General features: G+C 65.0%; 2 protein-coding genes across 22 annotated transcripts in view; one reads left to right on the top strand and one right to left on the bottom strand.

The window, feature by feature from the left end:
* The window catches only part of EPPK1 (epiplakin 1), a 15,333-nt gene extending 10,263 nt beyond the window's left edge, over positions 1–5,070 (bottom strand). The window contains exons 1-2 of one of the 4 annotated variants that reach the window (XM_053208079.1): positions 4,801–4,855; positions 298–393 (exon numbers count right to left, since the gene is read on the bottom strand). The gene's annotated coding sequence lies outside the window, so the exon portion shown is untranslated. Of the gene's footprint in view, positions 1–297; positions 394–4,176; positions 4,502–4,800 lie in introns of those variants that run through there. The other 3 variants (XM_053208080.1, XM_053208082.1, XM_053208083.1) reach the window with 3 other exon arrangements.
* LOC113600513 (uncharacterized) lies at positions 2,097–19,052 on the top strand. 18 transcript variants are annotated; one of them, XR_008292473.1, is made up of 5 exons: positions 2,097–2,460; positions 2,595–4,221; positions 7,736–7,931; positions 9,096–14,399; positions 14,715–19,052. XR_008292473.1 is itself a non-coding variant. In XM_053208085.1 (4 exons), exons 1-4 carry the CDS (start codon positions 6,361–6,363, stop codon positions 8,295–8,297), a joined length of 582 nt encoding a protein of 193 aa, XP_053064060.1. In that variant the 5' UTR covers positions 5,917–6,360; the 3' UTR covers positions 8,298–8,515. The 18 variants fall into 18 exon arrangements, 2 of the variants coding, with proteins under 2 accessions (XP_053064060.1, XP_053064059.1); XR_008292486.1 differs by having other exon boundaries at positions 2,097–3,687; positions 4,121–4,221; XR_008292480.1 differs by having other exon boundaries at positions 2,097–3,687; positions 4,014–4,221.

The raw sequence follows: 19,052 nt of genomic DNA, 5'->3' as shown, positions 1-19,052 counted from the left end.
ACGGCCTCTTTGTGCCCACACTCGACTCGGGGGCCTGAGGGAACACAGATTCCGTGTTTGCATGCCAGTCCCGTGGGAGCCATGGGTATGGCCACGTCTCTGGTCAGCTGGCTCCAAGCCCCAGAGAGGCTCCAAGGCTGTCCCCTCTCAGCAGACGGCTCTGTGCCCCAGTTCTCTGAGCAGCAGTGACAAGGGCTTCACACCTGCACACCAACTCCTCCACCCAGGCCTGTCCCCTTCCTGTGGGATTAAATTGTGTCCGCCTGAAAGGTATATCCAAGTCCTGACCGCCAGTACCTACGACTGTAGCCTTATTTGGAAATAGTCTTTGCAGATGTAATTCAGTTGAGGTCACAGAGGAGGAATGGCCCTAATCCAAAATGACTTGAGTCTCTATAGGAAGACACAGGAGAGAGCCCATGGGGCACCGTCTGGAGCGGCTACAAGCCCAGACGCGTCGAGGACCACCAAGCCCAGAAGCATTGACCTCAGATTTTGGCCCCTTGAACTGAGAAGGAGTTTCTGTTGTTTGAAGCCATCCAGGTTGTGGTAATTGTTGTGACAGCTTAAGGAGCCATAGCCTCCCTCCCGCCTCCGCCCTTCCAGCCGGCCCACACCCGGTTTCTGCAGAACCACACCCGGGCCCCCCTTCCCCCTCCCCCCGGGCGCAAGCCCACACTTTGCTCCTGCTGGCACCGGCTGTCTGCTCAAGAGCCCGAACACGTCTGTCCTGGCCTCCCAGCCAGCCCCCGGCCTGTGCCCCAAGCCTGCTCCCGTGCCCGCTCAGGCAGCAGGCTCGCCCCCGCCCCGAAGCTCTCACTAAGATGAACTCGGACTGTGGTTGCCAAACCCAACAAATGCATTTTGGATCTCACTGCCTCTGGGTGGTGTGTGTGGGGTCTTCTTGCTGGTGACAGGGCTCTGCTCTGCCCCCACTTGCCCATTACATCAGGGAACCCCTCACACCGTGTCTCAGGCCCTGCCCGTCCCGGAGTCCAGGAACCACGTGCCCCGGTCTCACGAGGTGCCTCAAACTCCACTGCACCCCCACGACTGCTGGTGTTCTGTAAAGGGTTCCCCCACACCCACTCCGTGCAGCCTGAGCCCTGAATTGCTCAGCCCCCACTCGCCCCCACTGGCCCCACATGGGGTCGCTGTTTCACGCCGGCCCCTCTCCTGTCCTACAGCCTCCGTGGCTTGCTAGTTACCTACTGTGGCGCTCAAGGCCACCTTCGTTGCTCCTGCCCTCTCCACCGACCTCCGGCCCAGGAACAGGGTGGGATCAGCAAGTGGCCATGAGGCATCCATGGGAGGCCTCAGCGCCAGGGCGGTGCAGGGGGCAGCATGGCCCAGGGGGTGTCGAGCGCCCCCCAGTGACAGTAAGAAGCTGGGGCTCCGACAACACACACATCTGGAAGGGTGGACGCTTGGGGGCATGACCCAGACCCCATCTGGGGCTTCAGGAGGGCTGTTGGCAGACGGCCCCCACTTCGGCCCTCTCGGGAATTGCCTTGCCCGTCCTGGGGCTGCACTGGCTCAGGCCCTTGACTTGACATGGGGCCCGCATGTAAGCCCAGCCCCTGGGAGTGGGTGAAATCCTGCCTCACCCCTTCCCTACACAGACGAGGGGCCCTTCCCACCCCCTGCAGCTCGCGTGCTGCTCAGCTCAGACTGGTGGTGCCAGGACCAGGCAGACACTGGGTGAGGCTCTGGAGGGGCACACCGCCACCCGGCTGGCCGTGTGAGCAGGGATCGGGGAAGTGCTTCCATCTGCCAGCGTTCCGAGTAAACGGAGTGTGGGATCAGGCATCTGGGATGGGGGTTAGTGCAGAGCACACGGTGGGGGTGGGGGGCATTGCTAAACAACGAGACTTTGGACGAACACAAAAGGCTGTGAGTGACCAGCTGGATGACAAAAAGTCCTTGTGGACACCTGAGGCTTTGTAGTGACCAGTCAAGAGGCTCTGATCTCTGCAGCGCAGGGCAGGCTGGGGGCTCCATGGTGAAAGGGCCACTGCAGGCAAGCTCCAGCACCAGCTCACCGGTGGTCCCGTGCCCAGGGCCGGGGGGGGGGGGGGGGAGGGGCGGTGACCATTCTAGAATGTGATGTGTCTGTCCCTGCAGCTGGACCATATGGGTACAGGAACCAAGCGATGGGAGCAGACGTGGCCCCCACCATGCCTCCAATGACCCCACCACCCGTCCCTGCAGCTCCCGGGTCAGCCCCACAGGATGAGTACTTCTGCCACGGACACAGCCGCAGTCTCACTGAGCTGAAGGCCACGGCTGCTCCCAGGGCACCCCGGCTCCTTGTGTCCAGGACCAAGGGGCCGGGAGTGACCCGACCACCAGGAGAAGGCAGGGTCTGGGTGGGGTGGAGGCAGGGGTGTGGCCATTCCTGTAGCTAATGGACACGTGTAGCCACAAGGGACCTCAGGGGCAAGGGTTTGCACACCCCAGGTGAGCACCAGGCCCGGCCGACGTGCGGTAGGGGTGGGGCGGGGGGAAGGAGGAGCGGAGCCTCAGAGACGAGGCCCATGCCACAGCTCTGGCTGGGGCCCCACCTGTTCACTGTCCCCTGTGCGTCTCCCCAGGAAGAGAAGCCCACGGGTGCCCTGCAAGCAGGGTTCCAGGGCCTGGTGTGATGACGGTGAGTGCACAGTTGCCTCGACCTCCTTCCAGCTGCGAGCGGGGCTGCACCAGAGGCTGGCTCTCTCCTGTTTTGTGTCCTGCACTCAACAGGGGCCACCCCGAGTCCACTCCTCAATATGCTTGCCATCAGACCCTGCTTCTGGGGCCCGGCCTGGACACATGCCTGGCTGCTGGGTGGGATACTCCCTTCGCACAGGGTGCCCTGTGCCAGGACTGCCTTCAGCGGGTCTGTGAGCCCGGGACAGGCCTGCCCGTCTCGGCAGGAACGCCAGGTGACACGGCTCCTGGGGCAGTTAGATAGCTAGAAGAGCGTGACTTTCCCTTGGCAATGGACAAAGGTGGGGAGAGGAGAGGGACCTCATTACCCAGCAAAGAGAAGGAGGGACATTCGGGGCCACGGCGGGTGGCCCTTGGCCTGGACATAGACAGCCGGACCAGAGCCCTGATGGGGCTGTGCTGGGTGGGGAAGGGCAGCGCCCAGACAGGAAAACCAGAGCAGTCACCAGCTTGGGGAGCAGGAGGTTCCAGTTCCCCGCACAAAGGGGATTCATGGGGAAGGGTGCCTGGGGGGCTCCGTCGGTTAAGCGCCCAACTTCAGCTCATGATCAGGTCACGATCTCAAGTTTCATGGGTTTGAGCCCCACGTCGGGCTCTGTGCTGACAGCTGGAGCCTGGAGCCTGCTTCAGATTCTGTGTCTCCTTTCTGACCCTCCCCTGCTCTCTCTCGTGCTCTCGCTCTCTCGCTCTCAAAAATAAACATTAAAAAATTAAAAAAACAAACAAAGGGGATTCATGGTGGGAGGGGGGACCCAGGAGCCTGACGGAGTACTCGAGCAGGAAGTGGGGGCCTAAGGCCAGGACAGGCCCTGTGCCCTTGGCAGTTGGGCCACGCCCCCTATTTGGTTGGCAGTGACCTTGGGCCAGGTAGGAGCCTCTTTGGACTCTGCCCAGGTGAGACAGGAGCAGGGTTGTGGAGTGGAGACCTTGGGAAGGCAGCTGGACAGAGGGGTCTGGAGCTCGGGAGAGAAGACCATGGTATGTGACTGGTGTCCAGGGCCCAGGGAGTGGGGGAGGGGGCGGCTTCAAGGGCAGGACACCCTGGCCAGCCCAATGTCCCACAGAGGTGGCCAGCAGCAGAAGGTGGGCATGGTGTGTGACCGGAGGGGTAAGGGCCTTGGGGCTGAGCAGATTTTCCAGGAAGCAAAAGGGAATCTGAGAGGGAAGAGGGCTCTTCCTGCGGCTTCCCTGGGGGAGGGGAGGGTGGGGGGGCAGCGCCAGGTGACAAGGGGAGGGAGGACAATCCTGAGGAGGGTGGGTCTGCATTCCTTGGCTGTGGGCCACCTTCTGCCTCTGCCCTGAAGGACATCCCCCCTCTCCAGCCCGGGCCCGGAGGAGGGCAGAGGGCTGGCTGTCCACCTGAGCCAGATAAGGACAGAACTAGGTTGCAGGCTGCCTCAGGCCCACACAGGGAGGCGGCAATCTTGGCTCTGCCCCATCGGGCAGCTGCGGAAGGATCCCACTCACCTCCTCGGCACAGAGGCCAGCGGCAGGAGGAGCTTGGTAAGACAGGTGGGTACAGGGAAGGCAGCCCTCCTGAGCCCCGTCCTGGCAAAGGTCTTGAGATGACCCCATGCGGTGTCCCTGCCGCCGCCCCACGGGGGACAGCAGGTGGCTCCCGGATTGGTCAGCGCCCCAGCCAGGAGCAGCACCGCCCTCTCACTCTGTCAGCCTGATTACCTCCGCCCAGGGCGCCTCCACCCTCCGCCGAAGGGGGGCGGCAGGCGGAACCTGACCTGCACACCCGCCCGGGGCCACCCCTGCCCTGCCCCCTGCCGGGAAACCGCTGGAGCCGGGAGGAACCCCCACCCCCACCCCGCCACCGCCCACCCCCGCCTGCCCGGGCCGCATCTCCCACGTCCCTGCCTGTAACCTCGACCCTCGCCCACCAGGGAGGGCGGCCGGCCCGGGGCTCAGACTGCCCGGTCCGGGCGAGCCAGAGCGCGGAGCTCCCGGCCGCTCCCGGCTCCACCGGCGCCTTGCCCCCCACGCCCGCCCCCGCCTCCCGGACCCGAGCTCAGCGCCCGTCGAAGGAGCTTCGGTCTCTGCTCCCTGGCCTGCCCGGGTCTGGCCCAGGCCTGGGTGTCCCACCTGCCCGCGCGGCGCCCCAGCGCTCCGAACGCAGTCTCTCGGCTCGCGGCTGGGCCCGCGCCACCCGAATTTAAACCGGCCGCGGCCCCGCCCTCATCCGGGGGCGGCGGCCCGGGGTGGGGGGCGCGCCCCGAATCCGGGTGGGGCGGGCGGGTACCCAGAACCCGGCGGGGGCCAGGGCGGCGCCCCGGGCGCGCCCCTCGGTAGGCTGGCCACCCGTGAGCACCCCTGGTGAGGAATGGCCCCGAATTGCAGGGGGGCGGCTGCCCTCTCCCTCCTGCCCCTTTGACCCCTTCCCCAGAGTCCCGGCGAGGGAGCGGAGGTGGGCACAGGGTGCTGGGGGAGGGGTCCATCCCCGCCCCTCTCAGCGGGTTCAGTGGACTTTGTAAAGGAAATGCGCACCTGACCGGCGGTTTCACTTTCCAAAACCCGACTGTATTGCGGGAGAGCCGGTCGGGAGGGGTTCGCACAGCTCCTCTGCTCACATGTGTGTGGGGGTGTGGGGCGGGGTGCGCACTGCTGGCCACCTGCTGGGTCTGCTCAGTCAGGGGGGTTGGGGGTCAGCTCCCCCCACTGCTGCTTAGGTCCTGGGTGTGCTGAGCCAGGGTTCCGCAGGGGCTCCCCTCCGTGTGCCCCTGGGAAGAACTGGGGTTTCTGTGTCCCCAGCAGGTTCCCCTGTCTGGAAGAGATGGCCAGACTTCACCCCACCCCGCCTGAGGAGCCTCCCCCTGGGCTCAGAGGAGGTCCCGGGTGCATCCCAGAGCTCCTGGCCCTCCTCTTAGATGCCCACCCTGGCACCATGAGGCAGTGGCTGCTAGAGGTGTTGGGGATAGAGGCCCAGAACCTTGGGGGCACCACCTTGGTGCCTCCCACCAAAGCACAGCCCGAGGCTCTCTCCCATCCCCCAGTCCCTGCCTCGAGGGCTCAGTCTCTCTACCCCCCCTAGCCCTTATCTTTGCCTGGTTCATTTTTTTTTTTTAATTTTGTTTTTAAATGTTTTATTTATTTTTAAGACAGAGAGAGACAGAGCATGAGTGGGGATGGGGCAGAGAGAGGGAGACACAGAATCCGAAACAGGCTCCAGGCTCTGAGCTGTCAACACAGGGCCTGACTGTGAGATCGTGACCTGAGCCGAAGTCGGACGCTTTAACCGACTGAGCCCCCCGGGCACCCCTGCCTGGTTCATTCTTGACCACATACTTGAACAGGGCCACCCTGACAGTCACCGAAAGTGTACCTGGAGACGCCCGTGCAGGTGCAGGCATTTCTGGGGTGGAGGGTTCTGGGGTCCACCCCCGTGGCTCTGCCCTCACCCCCGCCTACCAGGCCCACACTCCCACCTGCTCACCAAGGCTCCCTGGCCCCCCGGGGCTGGCCTCTGGCCACCTGTGTGCCCTGGTGCACATCCACCCATCCACACTTGACGTTCTGTGTGGCTGCCGCTGGCCACCGGGGAGCCCCGACCCCCAAGGGTAGTGAGCTCCGGCAGGGGCCCGTGTCCAGCAAGGGGCGCTGGCCCAGCTGCATCTCTGCCCGCGAGGCCCCAGGACACCGTCCGCGATGGCCCGCTGGGAAGCGTGGCTGTGCTGGCTGTGGCTTGTGGCCCAGAAAGTGCCTCAGAGTCACTCCTGCCCACGGCCAAGCCGTGCAGGCAGCATCGCCACCAGGCCGCGAAACCCAGGCGCGTGCCAGCCCCTCTCGTGGGAAGGAGGACAAAGGCTGGCCCTGCCCCCGCCGTGCCCACTGGTCCTCTCCCAGTGTCTCCAGTTTCTTGCAGGAGCCTCCAGGTCAGCTTCTAGGTCAGCCTCCGGGACCCCCTGGGGAGCAAGCCTGGGTGACTGTCCTACCTCCCTGGCCCCCAGGCTGACCCCGATGATCAGGACCTCTCAGAGCCGGTGCCTTCCCAGAGCCCCAGCCCAGTGCGTCTGCCCAGCCACCCCCAGGCGTAGGCCTGCACTGCGGGACAGCAGGGAGGGCCTCAGGGAATTAGGGGGAGGGGCTGTGGTGTCAGGAGGCCAGTGGGGTGACTCCCCCTATGCTCCGTCTTGCCAACTGCTCTACCTGTGGCCGTCATGTCCTGAAGCTGGTGGCCCTACCCCAGCCAGCTGTCCTGCTTCCCCTAGAGGCCCTGTGGGCCAGAGGCTTCGAGGAGGGGGTCCCAGGGCCATGTTACCGTGCTGACCCTGGCCTGGTCTAGGAGGTGGCCGCGTGGGCTGCGGCGCTCGACTACAGGCCCCACTCGGGGCCTGTAGGGCTCGGCCCGACTCAGCCTATGGGTCAGTACGGCAGCTCGTCCGCAGAGTGGCCCTCGGAGAGCGGCCCTGTCTCCTCCAGGAGGCACAGCCTAGCGTGGCAGTGTGGCAGAGGTGGGCAGGGAGCGGAGCGGCCGGCTGACGTCTCTGCGGCAGCCCAGTGGCTCCAGCGGCAGGCCCGGGGGTTGGTACCCATGAGGGCAGCCCCTCCTTGCAGGGCTGGGCCCCTCCAGCAAAGGGGCAGAAGGAAGCTGTGCTCCCCGCTGCTCCCACGGGAACCCCTGTCATTAGAGGGGCCTCATGACATGCCTGCCTCCAAGAGGCGCCGCTGCCTCTTACCCCCTCAGTACCCCCACGTCCTGGGCCCCCCACCCCGTGCCTCATGCTGCTCCCTCCGTCGGCAAGGACTCACGGCACAGGCAGGCCCGGGCAGTGCAGCCGGAGGACTGGGCCATGGCCTGGCTTAGCCCCGGGCGGCTGTGAGCCTCAGGACATAGCCGGGGGTGGGGTGGGGAGGGGACCCTCTGCCCAGACAGGCTGTCGTGCCGGACGCTCAGCGCTGGGGTGAGCTGACAGGGTTATGCCCTCTTAGGGGTGGCATTGTGTCCCTCCCCCATGCTCATATATGAAGTCTTGACCCCTGAGCTCCTGAGAACATGCCCTCATATCGAAGGTCGTTTCAGGTGTAATCAGTTAAGATGGGGCCTCCTGAAGTCCCGACTGCCGTCCTCACGAAAGGGGGATTTTGGACAGACACACAGAGGGAAGATACCACCTGCAAACCAAGGCAGGGGGCCTGGAGCAGACCCTTCCCTTGTACCCTTCAAAAGGAATCAACCCTGCCCATGGCTGGACCGTGGGCTTCCAGACTCCAGAACTGTGAGTCAATTTGTTTTTCCTTTCTTTTTTGTTTTTTTTTTTTTAATTGTTTTAATGCTTATTTATTTTTGAGAGAAAGACAGACAGAGAGAGACAGAGAGAGACAGAGAGAGCAAACGGGGGAGGGGCAGAGAGAGGGAGACACAGAATCCGAAGCAGGCTCCAGGCTCTGAGCCGTCAGCACACAGCCGGATGCAGGGCTTGAACCCATGGATGACGAGATTGTGACCCGAGTGGAAGTCGGATGCTTAACCGACTGAGCCACCCTGGCGCCCCTCGTTTTTCATTTCTGTTGCTTAAACCACTCAGCCTGTGCAAACGGAGATAGTCCCCAGTTGTGAGAACCAAACCTGGCAGAGCAAGTGAAGATGGGGTCTGGGACTTTGGCACAGGGGGAGACCTGGAAGCCGCTCCTTGAGGCCCCGCTGCCCCTGTGCTACAGGACAGATGAAGGGGGCGAGGGGAAGGTGTGGCCAGGGTGGACCCATCTGGTGACTCCCAGGCTGGGCATCAAGGGTGGATTAAACTAGGCAAGATGCCTGACCTGTACTTCAGAATTAAATTTCTTTGCATCTTGCTCCAAATATGTTTCCCTTCGAGTTATTGCATAAACAGGCGTCAACAATAGCAATACCGAGGTCTTAGCTGGGAGCTCTGCTTGTTAAGAAGGGGTGGAAGGTGCACCCTCCCTGACCCCACTCCCAGGACGGCTTCCGTCTCAACAGTGGCGTCTCCAGAGCCATTTTCCCCGGCCTGTCGTTCGTGCCTCTGGAGGCTGGCCGCAGGGCCTGCCGAAGCTCCAGCCCTGACCCCTGCAGGGAGAGCGGGCTGAACTTGGCGTGGGGACCTGAGGCTGCACACGAGATGAGAGCCGAGTCTGGAAATCGCCATGAAAAGCCTCTGGTCACGGCGCCTGCCCTGGCTTTTCTTCCTCCTCGTCTCTCGAGGGGGTGGGTCTCTTCCGAGGGCAGGCAGGGCCCCAGCACGGATCCTCCGGGTCGTCCAGCTGCTCTGGGGTCACCTCTCTCCTCCCTGGGCACCCTGCAGTGGGCTGTTCCCCAACCCCCCCCGCCAGACTTCTAAGGTACCTGCAAGGCTGAGGCCCGGCTGTTCTCGGGCCATAGCCCCGCCAGGTCTGCTCAGCTGGCCCCGTGTGCCCTCCAGCCCCGCGTCCTGCTCCTGAGGCTCTGACCAGTGCCCCCCGCCCCCACCCAGAGGCTTCACCTCTACCTGGAACACAGCTCAGGAGAGAGAGGACCATCTGAGAGCCCGGCCTGGCTCCCTGCACGCCTGCCCCCATCCCCACCAGCCCACCTGCTGGGCCTGGCCATGTGCGTCTCTGCAGCGGCCCTTGCAGAGCCTGGGATACCCAGTAGGAGGTATGGTTCTTGAACAGACCCCGGGTGTGCCGCTGCCCGGCCAGGGGCCTCTGCCTGCTGTACTAGAAGCTCCAGCCGGGCGGTCCTCTGGGGGAGGAGAGCAGCGTTATCCCAGGCAGCCCCCATGCAGCACAAAGCCTCCGGGTCACCCCACCGTCCCTCCGCCATAGCCAGAGGGGACAGGGCAGGTAGAGACCACCCCTTCGGCCCTCCCGGCCCGCGGGGGGGCAGCCAACGAGGGCACCACGCCTGCTCTGGCGTCTTGAGCTCATGGAGTTTGGAGGCTGCCCCCTCCGGCTCCAGCTGGCCTGCCAGGCTTACGGGACGAGGCTTCACGCAGCGCCCTCCCCAGTCAGCCTGGTCCTCTGCAGCTCGCGCCGGAGGCGGTGACAGGGCCAGGGATGTGGGCACCCGGAAGGACCTTGGACTGGAGGTTAGGACATCAGCATGAAGACAATTCCCGGAGGCAGTAGGAGGAGGAACTGGGGGAGGGGCTTTTCTGGGAGCACCCAGCGACGGAGCACCGAGGACGCCACGGCTGATGGGCCGGCTTGTGGGCCCAGCCCTGCCCGTTCCACTCGGCGCCCAGGCTCAAGCAGCACCTCCAGCCTCCGGCGGCCCCCTCGCACACTCCCTGTGAGCGCTCGCACACCGAGCTCTGGGCAGCCCCCAGCCCTTGCCCCGGGCCCTGGGCCGTACCTGTGGGCGCTGCACCGACCCTTGGGCCCTCAGGCCCCAGCTGTCCGGGAGCTGCTTGAGGAGGGGCAGCTGCGCCGGGCAGGCTCCACACAGCCAGGTCGAGCGGCTCCAGGAGCCCCCACCTGGGGACAAGACGGTGGTCGGCATGGCCTTCCTGTGTTTGCACTGTCCCCGCCCCTACGGCCTCGCTTGGCCTCTGCCCGCTGCGCCGGGCCATCCCACGGGGCCTGGCGCTGCCCTGGGCTCCCTCCTCTTGCAGCCTCAGCTCACCCGGCAGTGCCCCCTTTGCCCTCCCCACAGGTGCCAGTGCAGCTGCCAGGCCTGGGGGCTTGGGGCACAGGCTGGCCTTCCTCCTAGCCCTCCTGACACTGCCCCTCCCCAGGGGGCCTCCGAGCCTGAGCTGCCGGCACTCCCTGCCACCTGGGGGAGGGTGTGCCGACCATCACCAGGAGCTGGTGGCTCGGCCTGGGCTGAGTGGCCCCCACCTGGCCCTGCCCCCCACGCCCTGTATCTCCTGCCCCCCTGAAGCTGGGCGGCAGCCACCATGGTGTTGGGGGTCAGGGCTCCCTGCAAGGTCCGCAGCCCCTCCACACCATCCAGCCAGCTGCTAGGTTGTCCAGGGTCCCCGGGGGCACCTGCGAGCAGGACACATTTTGGCCCCACTGGGGGAGCCCCAACATGACCCCCCCCCAACGCTAAGACTGGCCGCCCTCCCGGTCGGCAGGACCCCACCTTCATGGCCTCCGTCGCTACTGTCTCCATGACCTTGTCACTCTGTCACCATCACGGCTCAGGGACATCCCTGGTGGGAGCAGCCCCTTGGGCCCCCTGGACAGGCCAGGACGTGGCTCCTCCCCTCCACCGGGTAGCCCAGCCTGGAGACCGGTGTCCCCTGGTGGACGGGGCCTGGGGCAGCCTACGGCACGAGGGACTGGCAGTGGGGTTGGGGGGAACCACGTGGCCTGCCCAGCACCCCTATACCTCTGTGCCTAAGGCTGGGCTCACGCTGTGGGCTTGCGGTCTGGGCATCCCCGCTGCCGGTCGCGGCCCAAGCAGACCCAGGCTGCGGCCCCTGCCCTTAGCGGCCTGCGTTGGAGGCCCTGGAACTTCGGCCACATTTGTCCACGTGGACCTGCTGACCTTCTCGGCACAGCTCCACCAGGCCTTGGAGCCAGGCCCAGCCCTCCCTGCTGAGCCGCGTCTCCCTGTTGCCCAGAAAACAGCCTCAGGGCCTCAGCCGTGAGGGTGGGGGACAAGCGGCAGAAAGGGGATGCAGGGCTGGAGCCTCTGACCCCAGCTCGGTTCCCTGTGTGGTGGCAGGGGTGGAGGGCTCTCACCCCCAACCAGGCCCCATCCAGCCCACCTGCACAGCTGTGGGGCTGAGCAGGAGCCACTGCCGACGGATACCAAGCCTGCCTTGTGTGTGACCTGGAGGTGGGGGGGGCGGCGGAAGTGTGGGCAAGGCCCACACTTCGGGGAAACCGCCTCCTCCGCGGCCATGGAGACCCCTCCTGAGCCCGATCCTGGGCCCTCGCCGACCTCTCCCTCCTCCTCTAGCTGCCCCACCCTGGGGCCTGGTCACCCCCCACCCGAGACTTCCCGACACTCCTGGACTGGCTCTTGCTTCCGGGAACCCCACACCTTGGCCACACCCTCCCCCATCCAGTTCGGGGGAAACCAGCCCCTCCAACCTGGAAGTCCTTTCTCCCAGGCCTGTTGCAACAGGGGCGAATCCCCCCCAGAGGGGACGCTCCCAGGTCCTTGCCAGCCCATGGTTTTCCAATGTGCTTTTCGGTCCGGCGGTCAGGTGGGCCACCCCATGGGCCATTCACTCATTCGAGTGTCGATTCCTCCATCCGATGGCCGCTCCCCAAGCGTAGACACTGTGTCCAGCAGACAAGCCAGGGAAGCTTCGTGTCCACCACCGTGCTGGCCCCCTGCCCTCCCAGGAGCATGTCTTGCTGGGGAGGGGTGCCCGCGAAGGAGGGGAACCCCAGCCTTTGGGGGAGCTGGGGGCATCGATGGGCCCTCTCAGCGGCCTGGCCCTCCCCCCACCCCCCCACCCGACCTCGCGTCGGTAAGCCCTCAGGCCTGCCCTTGCCCGGGTACACCCTCTTCGTGGAATCTGTGCTGCCGCTACCCTGGGAACTTTCCATCGGAAAATGTTGGGTGGGGTGGGCGGGCGGACAGGCCGGGGCAGGCCGCAGACGCACTGTGGGTGGAGGGGCTCGCCCGTCCCACACCACAGCATGGCCTCCCTGCCCTTCACATTCTGATCTCATCCTCTACCCTCAGGCCCGGACAGTGCCTGCTGTGTGGCACCCCCCATACCCCCCCAGCGGCCAGGCTGTCCTCTCAGCGCCCAGGGAGTTTCCAGGCCGGTTGCCCCATCTGGCCCCTGGGCCACTTCCCCTCCCTCCACTCCTTCTCAGACCTCCTGGGGGGCGGGGGGGGGGGGCTCTGGGTCCTCACACCCTGTTCACGCATCTGCCTCCTGCCCAAGAGAGGGTGCCTCCGCAGAGCTAGCCAAAGGCTCATGGCTGAGGATGGGGAGGCCGGGGGCCCGGAAAGGCCTTGGAGCCGACTCAGGGCAGCCTCTGGCCCTTCCCAGGGGCACTTGGGGCCAGGGTCTGGGGCTGAGCCCGGCTCCTCCTGGGCAGGGACAGTAACAGCCACCCAGTGGGACTCCGAGATGGCCTCACCCCCCTGGTGGCAGCCTGGGCTGGCCAGGTGGCCTTCCTCCCACACAGAGTCCAGCCCTGACCTCCAGGCTGCGTCACATCCCAGTCTGCCGACACGGCAGAAATTCGTAGCAAACCACGGCTGTGGGCACCGTCATTCTCAGGACCTGTCCTCAAGGCTGCCACTGGGTTCTGGCACAGGCTACGTCCTCTTCCAAGATGTCCCTTCTCCTTGCGCATTTGAGCTGGTGCTCCCCGGGCACCCCTTCCTGAGGCCCCACCTGCCCTAGTGCCCCCGCCCCACCCGGGCCAAAGACAGGACCAGTCCTGCCAGTGCTGGCTTCTACCCCTCCAGCCACAGGCACCAGGGCACAGGTGGTGGCGGGCTGAGCCAGAGGGTAAATGCCAACGGAGCCAGACCGGGGCCTTCTGGAAGGAACGCAGTCAGCATGAAGTCTGCAGACACAGCCCAGACTGGCCCCTCTGAGCCCCACAGCAACGACTCCCCGGCCTTTGTCGGGGTGACTCTAACTGGTGAACACGCTGTACACGCTGGGGCACGTCTGACGGGGGCAGTGAGCCCGGTGGGGCCGCGGTAGTCGGAGCCCATGTGGAGGAGCTGCCGTCAACAGGGCCTGATGTGGCCCAGAGTCCGGAGCATCTCCCAGGTTTGGGGGGGGCCAGCAAGTCTGCTGGGGTGAGGAGGCTGAGATGGCCCGGGGGGGTCAGGAGGGAAGGAGGGAGCCCTCGGGAGGGGCCTCAGCTGCGGCTGGGAGACCAGGCCTTGCGGGGGGGAGGGGGGGGCAGCAGCTCGAAGGCCTGAGGTTCCGCCTCCCATCCCCACGGGGCTCCAGGTGCCAGGAGGAAGGGGCTGCCATGGGACGGGGTTGTCTCCCAGGGGAGCCCAACAGGGCACAGCCCCTCTTATCTCCTCCTTGATTGGCAGCAGGTGTGTGTTAAAATAAGAAGGGGAGAAGACGTGACAAGAGTCACCCTTTGTGTCACCGGTGCGTGTGTCTCTGTGAGAGAAGAGCCCAGAGTCTGGGGGAACCTGAGACCCAGGGGCCCGCACCCCTGTCCCAGCTGCCCCCCCCCCCCCCACTGAGCTGGAGGAGAAGGTGGCAGGCCCAGGCAGAGGCCCCCGCGGTCCCCTGGAGGGACGGACACACCCTAGGCTTTTGTCAGTCACCAAAAGCCCAACTCCAACTGCCTACAGAAGGGAGCACGTCTTTCCTGAGCTGGCCGGGCCAGGCCGAGGAGCAAACACACACGTTCTCCGTCCATTCCAGGCTGCTTGACGCCCACCTGCCTTCCTCCTTCCAAGCACATTGAAAGGCACACTGCCCAAAAGTCACAGCATGTCGTGCTCAAGCAACCCCCCCCGCCCCCCGCCGCAAAGCGGCCATGTGGCGTTCCAGCCGCTCACACGACCCTGCTCCCAAAGCCATGCTCCCCGCCATCGAGTGGCCTGCTCCTCCTGTCTGGCGAGCGGTGGACCGGAGCCGGGCAGGCAGCACTGAAGTCTCGGCACGGGGCGGGGGCCACGGCACAGCCTACATCCTGTCTGACAGAAGCAGCCAGGACTCGTGTGCCCGGGACAGCCGGTGCCTCACGGGGACCGTCGCCTTGACCTGACACCGTGAGCCGAAGATGCCCCTTCTGGTGGCCGCTCGCAAGCCGACAACTCCAGCACGTGGCTCGCCCGGTAGGTGAGCAGCTCCCAGAACCTCTTTGCCAGCCTCAGGCCTCACTTCCGGTACCATCCCCCCTGAGAGCTGGGTGGGGCCGGCCCACTGCAGCCTGTCATTCCAGGGCCACCACCAGCCGGAACTTTTTCCGGCCGTCCAGGCAGCCCACCGCCTCGGCCCAACCTCGGACGACTTGAAAGAGACACAGGGGCGGGAGGCACAGTCACTTGCCTGGGCCTGGGCCGAGTTTATCACACCTTTCCTGAGCAGGGGAGGCCTCTGAGTCCCCCGCCCGACTCCATCTGGGGCCACGACTAGCAAAGCCCGTTCCTTCAGGCTGCAGGTGACAGAATCTCTCAGAAGGCAGTTCGGGCAGAAAAGGAGGTTGGCAGCTCCCGTGCATGAGACGCCAGGCAAGTGAGCCTTCAGGACCGGCTCGATCCAGTCCACCGGAGAGGGCCACGCTGTTTCCTCCCGCTCTGGTGGCCATCATTTCTGCCGTTTGGCTGCCTTCTCAGGCTCTGTGAGGCACGGGTGATGGCCCTCGGTGCACCTCGTCATGACGGGAAGAAAGGAACCTACTTGCCTTGACCACAAATTCTAGAAACGGTCACACTGACTGCCACTGGGACCCCTGCTGTTCGGGGCTGAATTGTGTCTCCAAGAAAGATGTGGAAATCCTAACCCGGCACCTGTCAATCTGACCTTACTTGGAAGTGGGGTTTTTGCAGGGACGTGACCAAGTTAAGATGAGGTCATTAGGGTCCCTAATCCCGTGTGACTGGTGCCCCACAAGAGAACATGTGAACACGACACGTGAAGGCAGAGACACAGGCAGGGAGGATGCAGTGTGGTGACAGACGCGGAGGTGAAGCGATGCGTCCCTGGGCCAAGGGTTGGCGGCAAGGCGCCAGCACCCGGAGACGCGGGCAGAGCCCAGCACACAGGCCGCAGCTCCTGCGTTTTGGTCTTCGGCCTCCAGAACCGGGAGGGGACATGTTCTAATCCCAAGGCTCCCGGTTTGTGGCCCTCCGTCACGGCCGCCCCGGGAGACGGACACACGTGCGCACCTGAGACGCGATCATGGTGGCCCAGCCTCTGTGCCACGCTGGAGCTGGGATGAGGTCATGCAGCCCGAAGGCGGAGAGGGTGCGGCTCCGGGAGAAAAACCCGAGGTGTGCTGACCAGGGAGGGCGGGGAGGGTGCCGCCGGGGCTGGGGCACACGGCCGAGACTTGGGCCTCGTTGGGCGGGCCTGGGGCTGCAGGTGGGCCGTGACCTCCAGGGCTGGCCGCTGGGCAGGGGTGACCCCATCTCAGCCGAGGCCAAAAGAGGGCCACTGTGATGGCGGCTCAGACGCAGGATCCCTTCCCGGGCTCCTGCCCGCCTTAGACCGCGTCCCGGAGAAAGCGGGAGCTGGCAGCTGAGCCCGAGGCTGGGGGGGCGCAGGGTTGGGGCGGGCGGGGGAGGGGGGACACAGGAAGATGTGAGAGGAGTAGCGGCCGCAGACTCCACACTTGTGCTCTGAGGCTCTACTGGCTGGAGGAGGCTTCATGCGGCTCCAGAGAGCAGAGGGCAGCACGAGGAAGACGCTCTGAGCCCCTGACCCGCGGCCGAGAAAATCCGTCAGCAAGGGAGCCGATGCGCCTCCTCGTTGCCCTGAACCAGGCCTTCGTGGGCCAGCAGGGCTCGGCCCCGCCCCCCACGTGCTCACGGCCTTCGCACACGCCATTCCCTGTTTTCCGTTGTCCGTCCATCTCCACCTTCTGGATTGGGAGGTGTCTGAACAGAGCTTCCGCGCTATCACCTGGTCCAGAGGACCAGCATGGAGCTCCGTGGTCCCAGACCATGGGGGACCTGTGGGCCTCGCTGGGACCGAGGGCGGGAGCGCACTGCCCCGAGGCAGGGTGTAATGTGCATTCCGACCCATCCCAGTGGACGCAGACCACCCGGGCTTCTCTTTCTCCAAGCGTTCCAGGGCTCAGAGGGAGACTCGCCCACGCAGGATTCTGCAGGAGACGACCTCGAACCAAGGAGCCACCTGATGGCAAAGGAGGCGACGCAGCGGGCGGGAGACGTGGGACCCTGTCGTCCTCCACACGGACACGGCCCCAGGGCGGTTGGAACCGCCTCTAGAATCAGCTGGTGAGGCCGCGTGCTGTTCTCCGAGGCAGCTGTAGGTCTCGAACCCATAACCACGCTGCGTACAGGCGGGCTGTGTGCGTCTGGGCGTGACGGGGTGGATGCAGGCATGGCCCACTCGTCACCACTCCCGTGGCCCCTGGGAGCCGTGACTCTGTGCCTCCCATCCTGCCCTGCAGGTCCAGAGGTGCTGGTTCAGGGGGGTTTGCTTCCTCTGGGGGGACAGCGGGGTCACACTGCTCCTAAACCGCCACCTGGTTCCTTTGGGCTCCGCGTGCCAGTAGGCCAGCAGGCGGAGAAAGGAGCTACCATTCTGTAGAGGGTGGGTGGCTGCTGCTGGCCGGGGCCGGGGAGTGTGTCCTGGGTCCGGAGCACGGAGGGGCCCCCTGCGACGCTACTGGTGACACGGGCTGGTCTTACCTACACGTGGCAAGTTCCGCCACCTTGACTCGGCGCGGGGCCAGCGAGGGAACAGGAAGACGGGCCTCTAGGGCGGAGGGGCGGAGAGTCAGCTGTGGCTTTGGGACCAAATGTGGCGCAGGTGCGCCAGCTCACCCGCCCGGCGGTTCTGGGGAGGAACCTTCCCTCCCTGTGGCAGCATCTGGCTGAAGTCTGTTTCCCTTGCTTCAAAAGCTCCAACAGAGGGACCCCTGGTTCAATCAATCGGCGGAGCGTCTGACTGTTGATTTCGGCTCAGGTCATGATCCCAGGGTTATGGGATCGAGCCCTGTGTTGGACTCTGTGCCGAGCGTGGAGCCTACTTGGGATTCTCTCTCTCTCCCCCCCCCACCCCGCCCTCTCTCTTAAAACAAACAAATGCTCCATAAGAAACCGGTGCAAGTCCCCGTGACTTATCATGGCACCAGGCACACAGCAGGGGCACAATTAATGTTGAGTTCATCAGTGAATCCAATTGGGTGTGGAGGCACCTGGGTTCCCGCCGGGGTACTGGGCAGGCACGTGTCTAGGATCACGGCCTGTGCTTTGCCCCCTCAGCGCCTGTCCCTGCCCACAGCTCTCCCCGCGGTGGACGAGCTCCTGTCTCCCGGCCTGGACTCCACCATCGGCCCACGTCGTTCGGGCTTGGGCTGTCAGCCACACTCTCAGACCCTGGATGTGGAGTACGTGGTTCAAGTTGAGCAGATACACCAGGCTGCTGGTGGCTGCGGCTACCGTGGTGGGTCCGTGGAGATCACTGCCTCCGACGTCTTTGGGCCACATCTGGTCCCCTTCTTCCTAGGGCCCCCCGTTATCTTTCCAATGCAGAGTCCCAGATTGCTTCCAGAGGGAACACAGCAGACAGCGAGCTGTCCTAAACAGAGTGGTCTTGGGGCTGACATGGGGTGCAGGGCAGTGGGGGCCCCTCACTCTCTGGGGGGAGACGTCACCTGCCTCCCAGGACCCAGGACAAGCTGGCTGGCTGGGTCGACTGAGTGCTGGGGCTCCAGGTGATGGTGAACCACACTCATCTCCTAACTTGGAAGCTGGTTAAGAAATAAGACACCGGCACAGAGAGGCAGAGATAGAAAGGTCCGTTGCCGGCCACTGAATTGAGGCCACAGCTCCCATCGGCACATTTTGCTGCCCTGAGCCCCTTCCCCAGCTGGAGGTGGCATAGCATCCCGGTGCCGCCCTCTCCCCAGCTGCGCTGGAAGGGAGGACAGTGTGTGTCCCGCGGACTGGTCTCCCTCACCTCCCCCCCCCCGGGATGCCCCCTCTTCCCCAAGGTGGGAGCCCCCCTCTCAGAGGGTTGAGTGAAGTCCGCGGTGGAGTTCAGAGGCTGTGGGCTGGAGCTGTCTCTACAGCCCTGGACAGACGTCGCCCCTCCCTGGCTGGAGGCATGGACTCAGGCTGAGAAAGTCACTAGACCCTGTGGGCGGATGATCACAACATTGACAAACGTCCCCAGGGGAGGCCAGCCCTTCCCTGAGGCTCTTTCGCCCTAAGCAGCCTGTCAACACTGCTGATGAGCACCCCCTGAGCGAGGAAGGTTCTTCCGAAGCCAGGTGCCCGTATGCCGTCCCCAACGTCCCTGGGACCTCACCCTGAGCGCTCAGAGCCGCATCAGACCCGGGAGGCTGAGGCAGCACCCACACCCACGTGACTTTTGGAATGAACTTGAGCAGCACTGTGGATCGCTCGGGGGATGGGCTGGGGCGCCTGGCCACGCTTGGGTGTGAGTGGGTCCTGCACTGGGCGTGCTCCCACCCCGCCAAGGTGGTCCCTGCCTCCTAGGCACCCTGCTGGGACTCTACAAGCTGCTGGCTCTGGGACCCAGGCCCCTGCGTGGGGGGCGTCCCCTCCCTGAGGCTGTCAGACGGGGGCTGCTTGCTCTGGGGTCTGTGCTGTGCCGGCCTCATTTGTGGTCCCTGCCAGGCTCAGATGGGCCTCTCCCAGTGGCCACAGTCTTGCAGGGCCTCCGTCCCGGCCATCATCACCTATGACATGCAGATGGGACACCTGTTCCCAGCTTCCCGGGCCACGCGGCTCCTCCCTACCAGGACTCAGGAGCAGCCTTGGTCCGGTCCTCAGA

The sequence above is a fragment of the Acinonyx jubatus genome, chromosome F2 (assembly GCF_027475565.1).
Source record: "Acinonyx jubatus isolate Ajub_Pintada_27869175 chromosome F2, VMU_Ajub_asm_v1.0, whole genome shotgun sequence".
Lineage (NCBI taxonomy): Eukaryota > Metazoa > Chordata > Mammalia > Carnivora > Felidae > Acinonyx > Acinonyx jubatus.
This window is presented reverse-complemented; position numbering and strand designations above follow the sequence as displayed.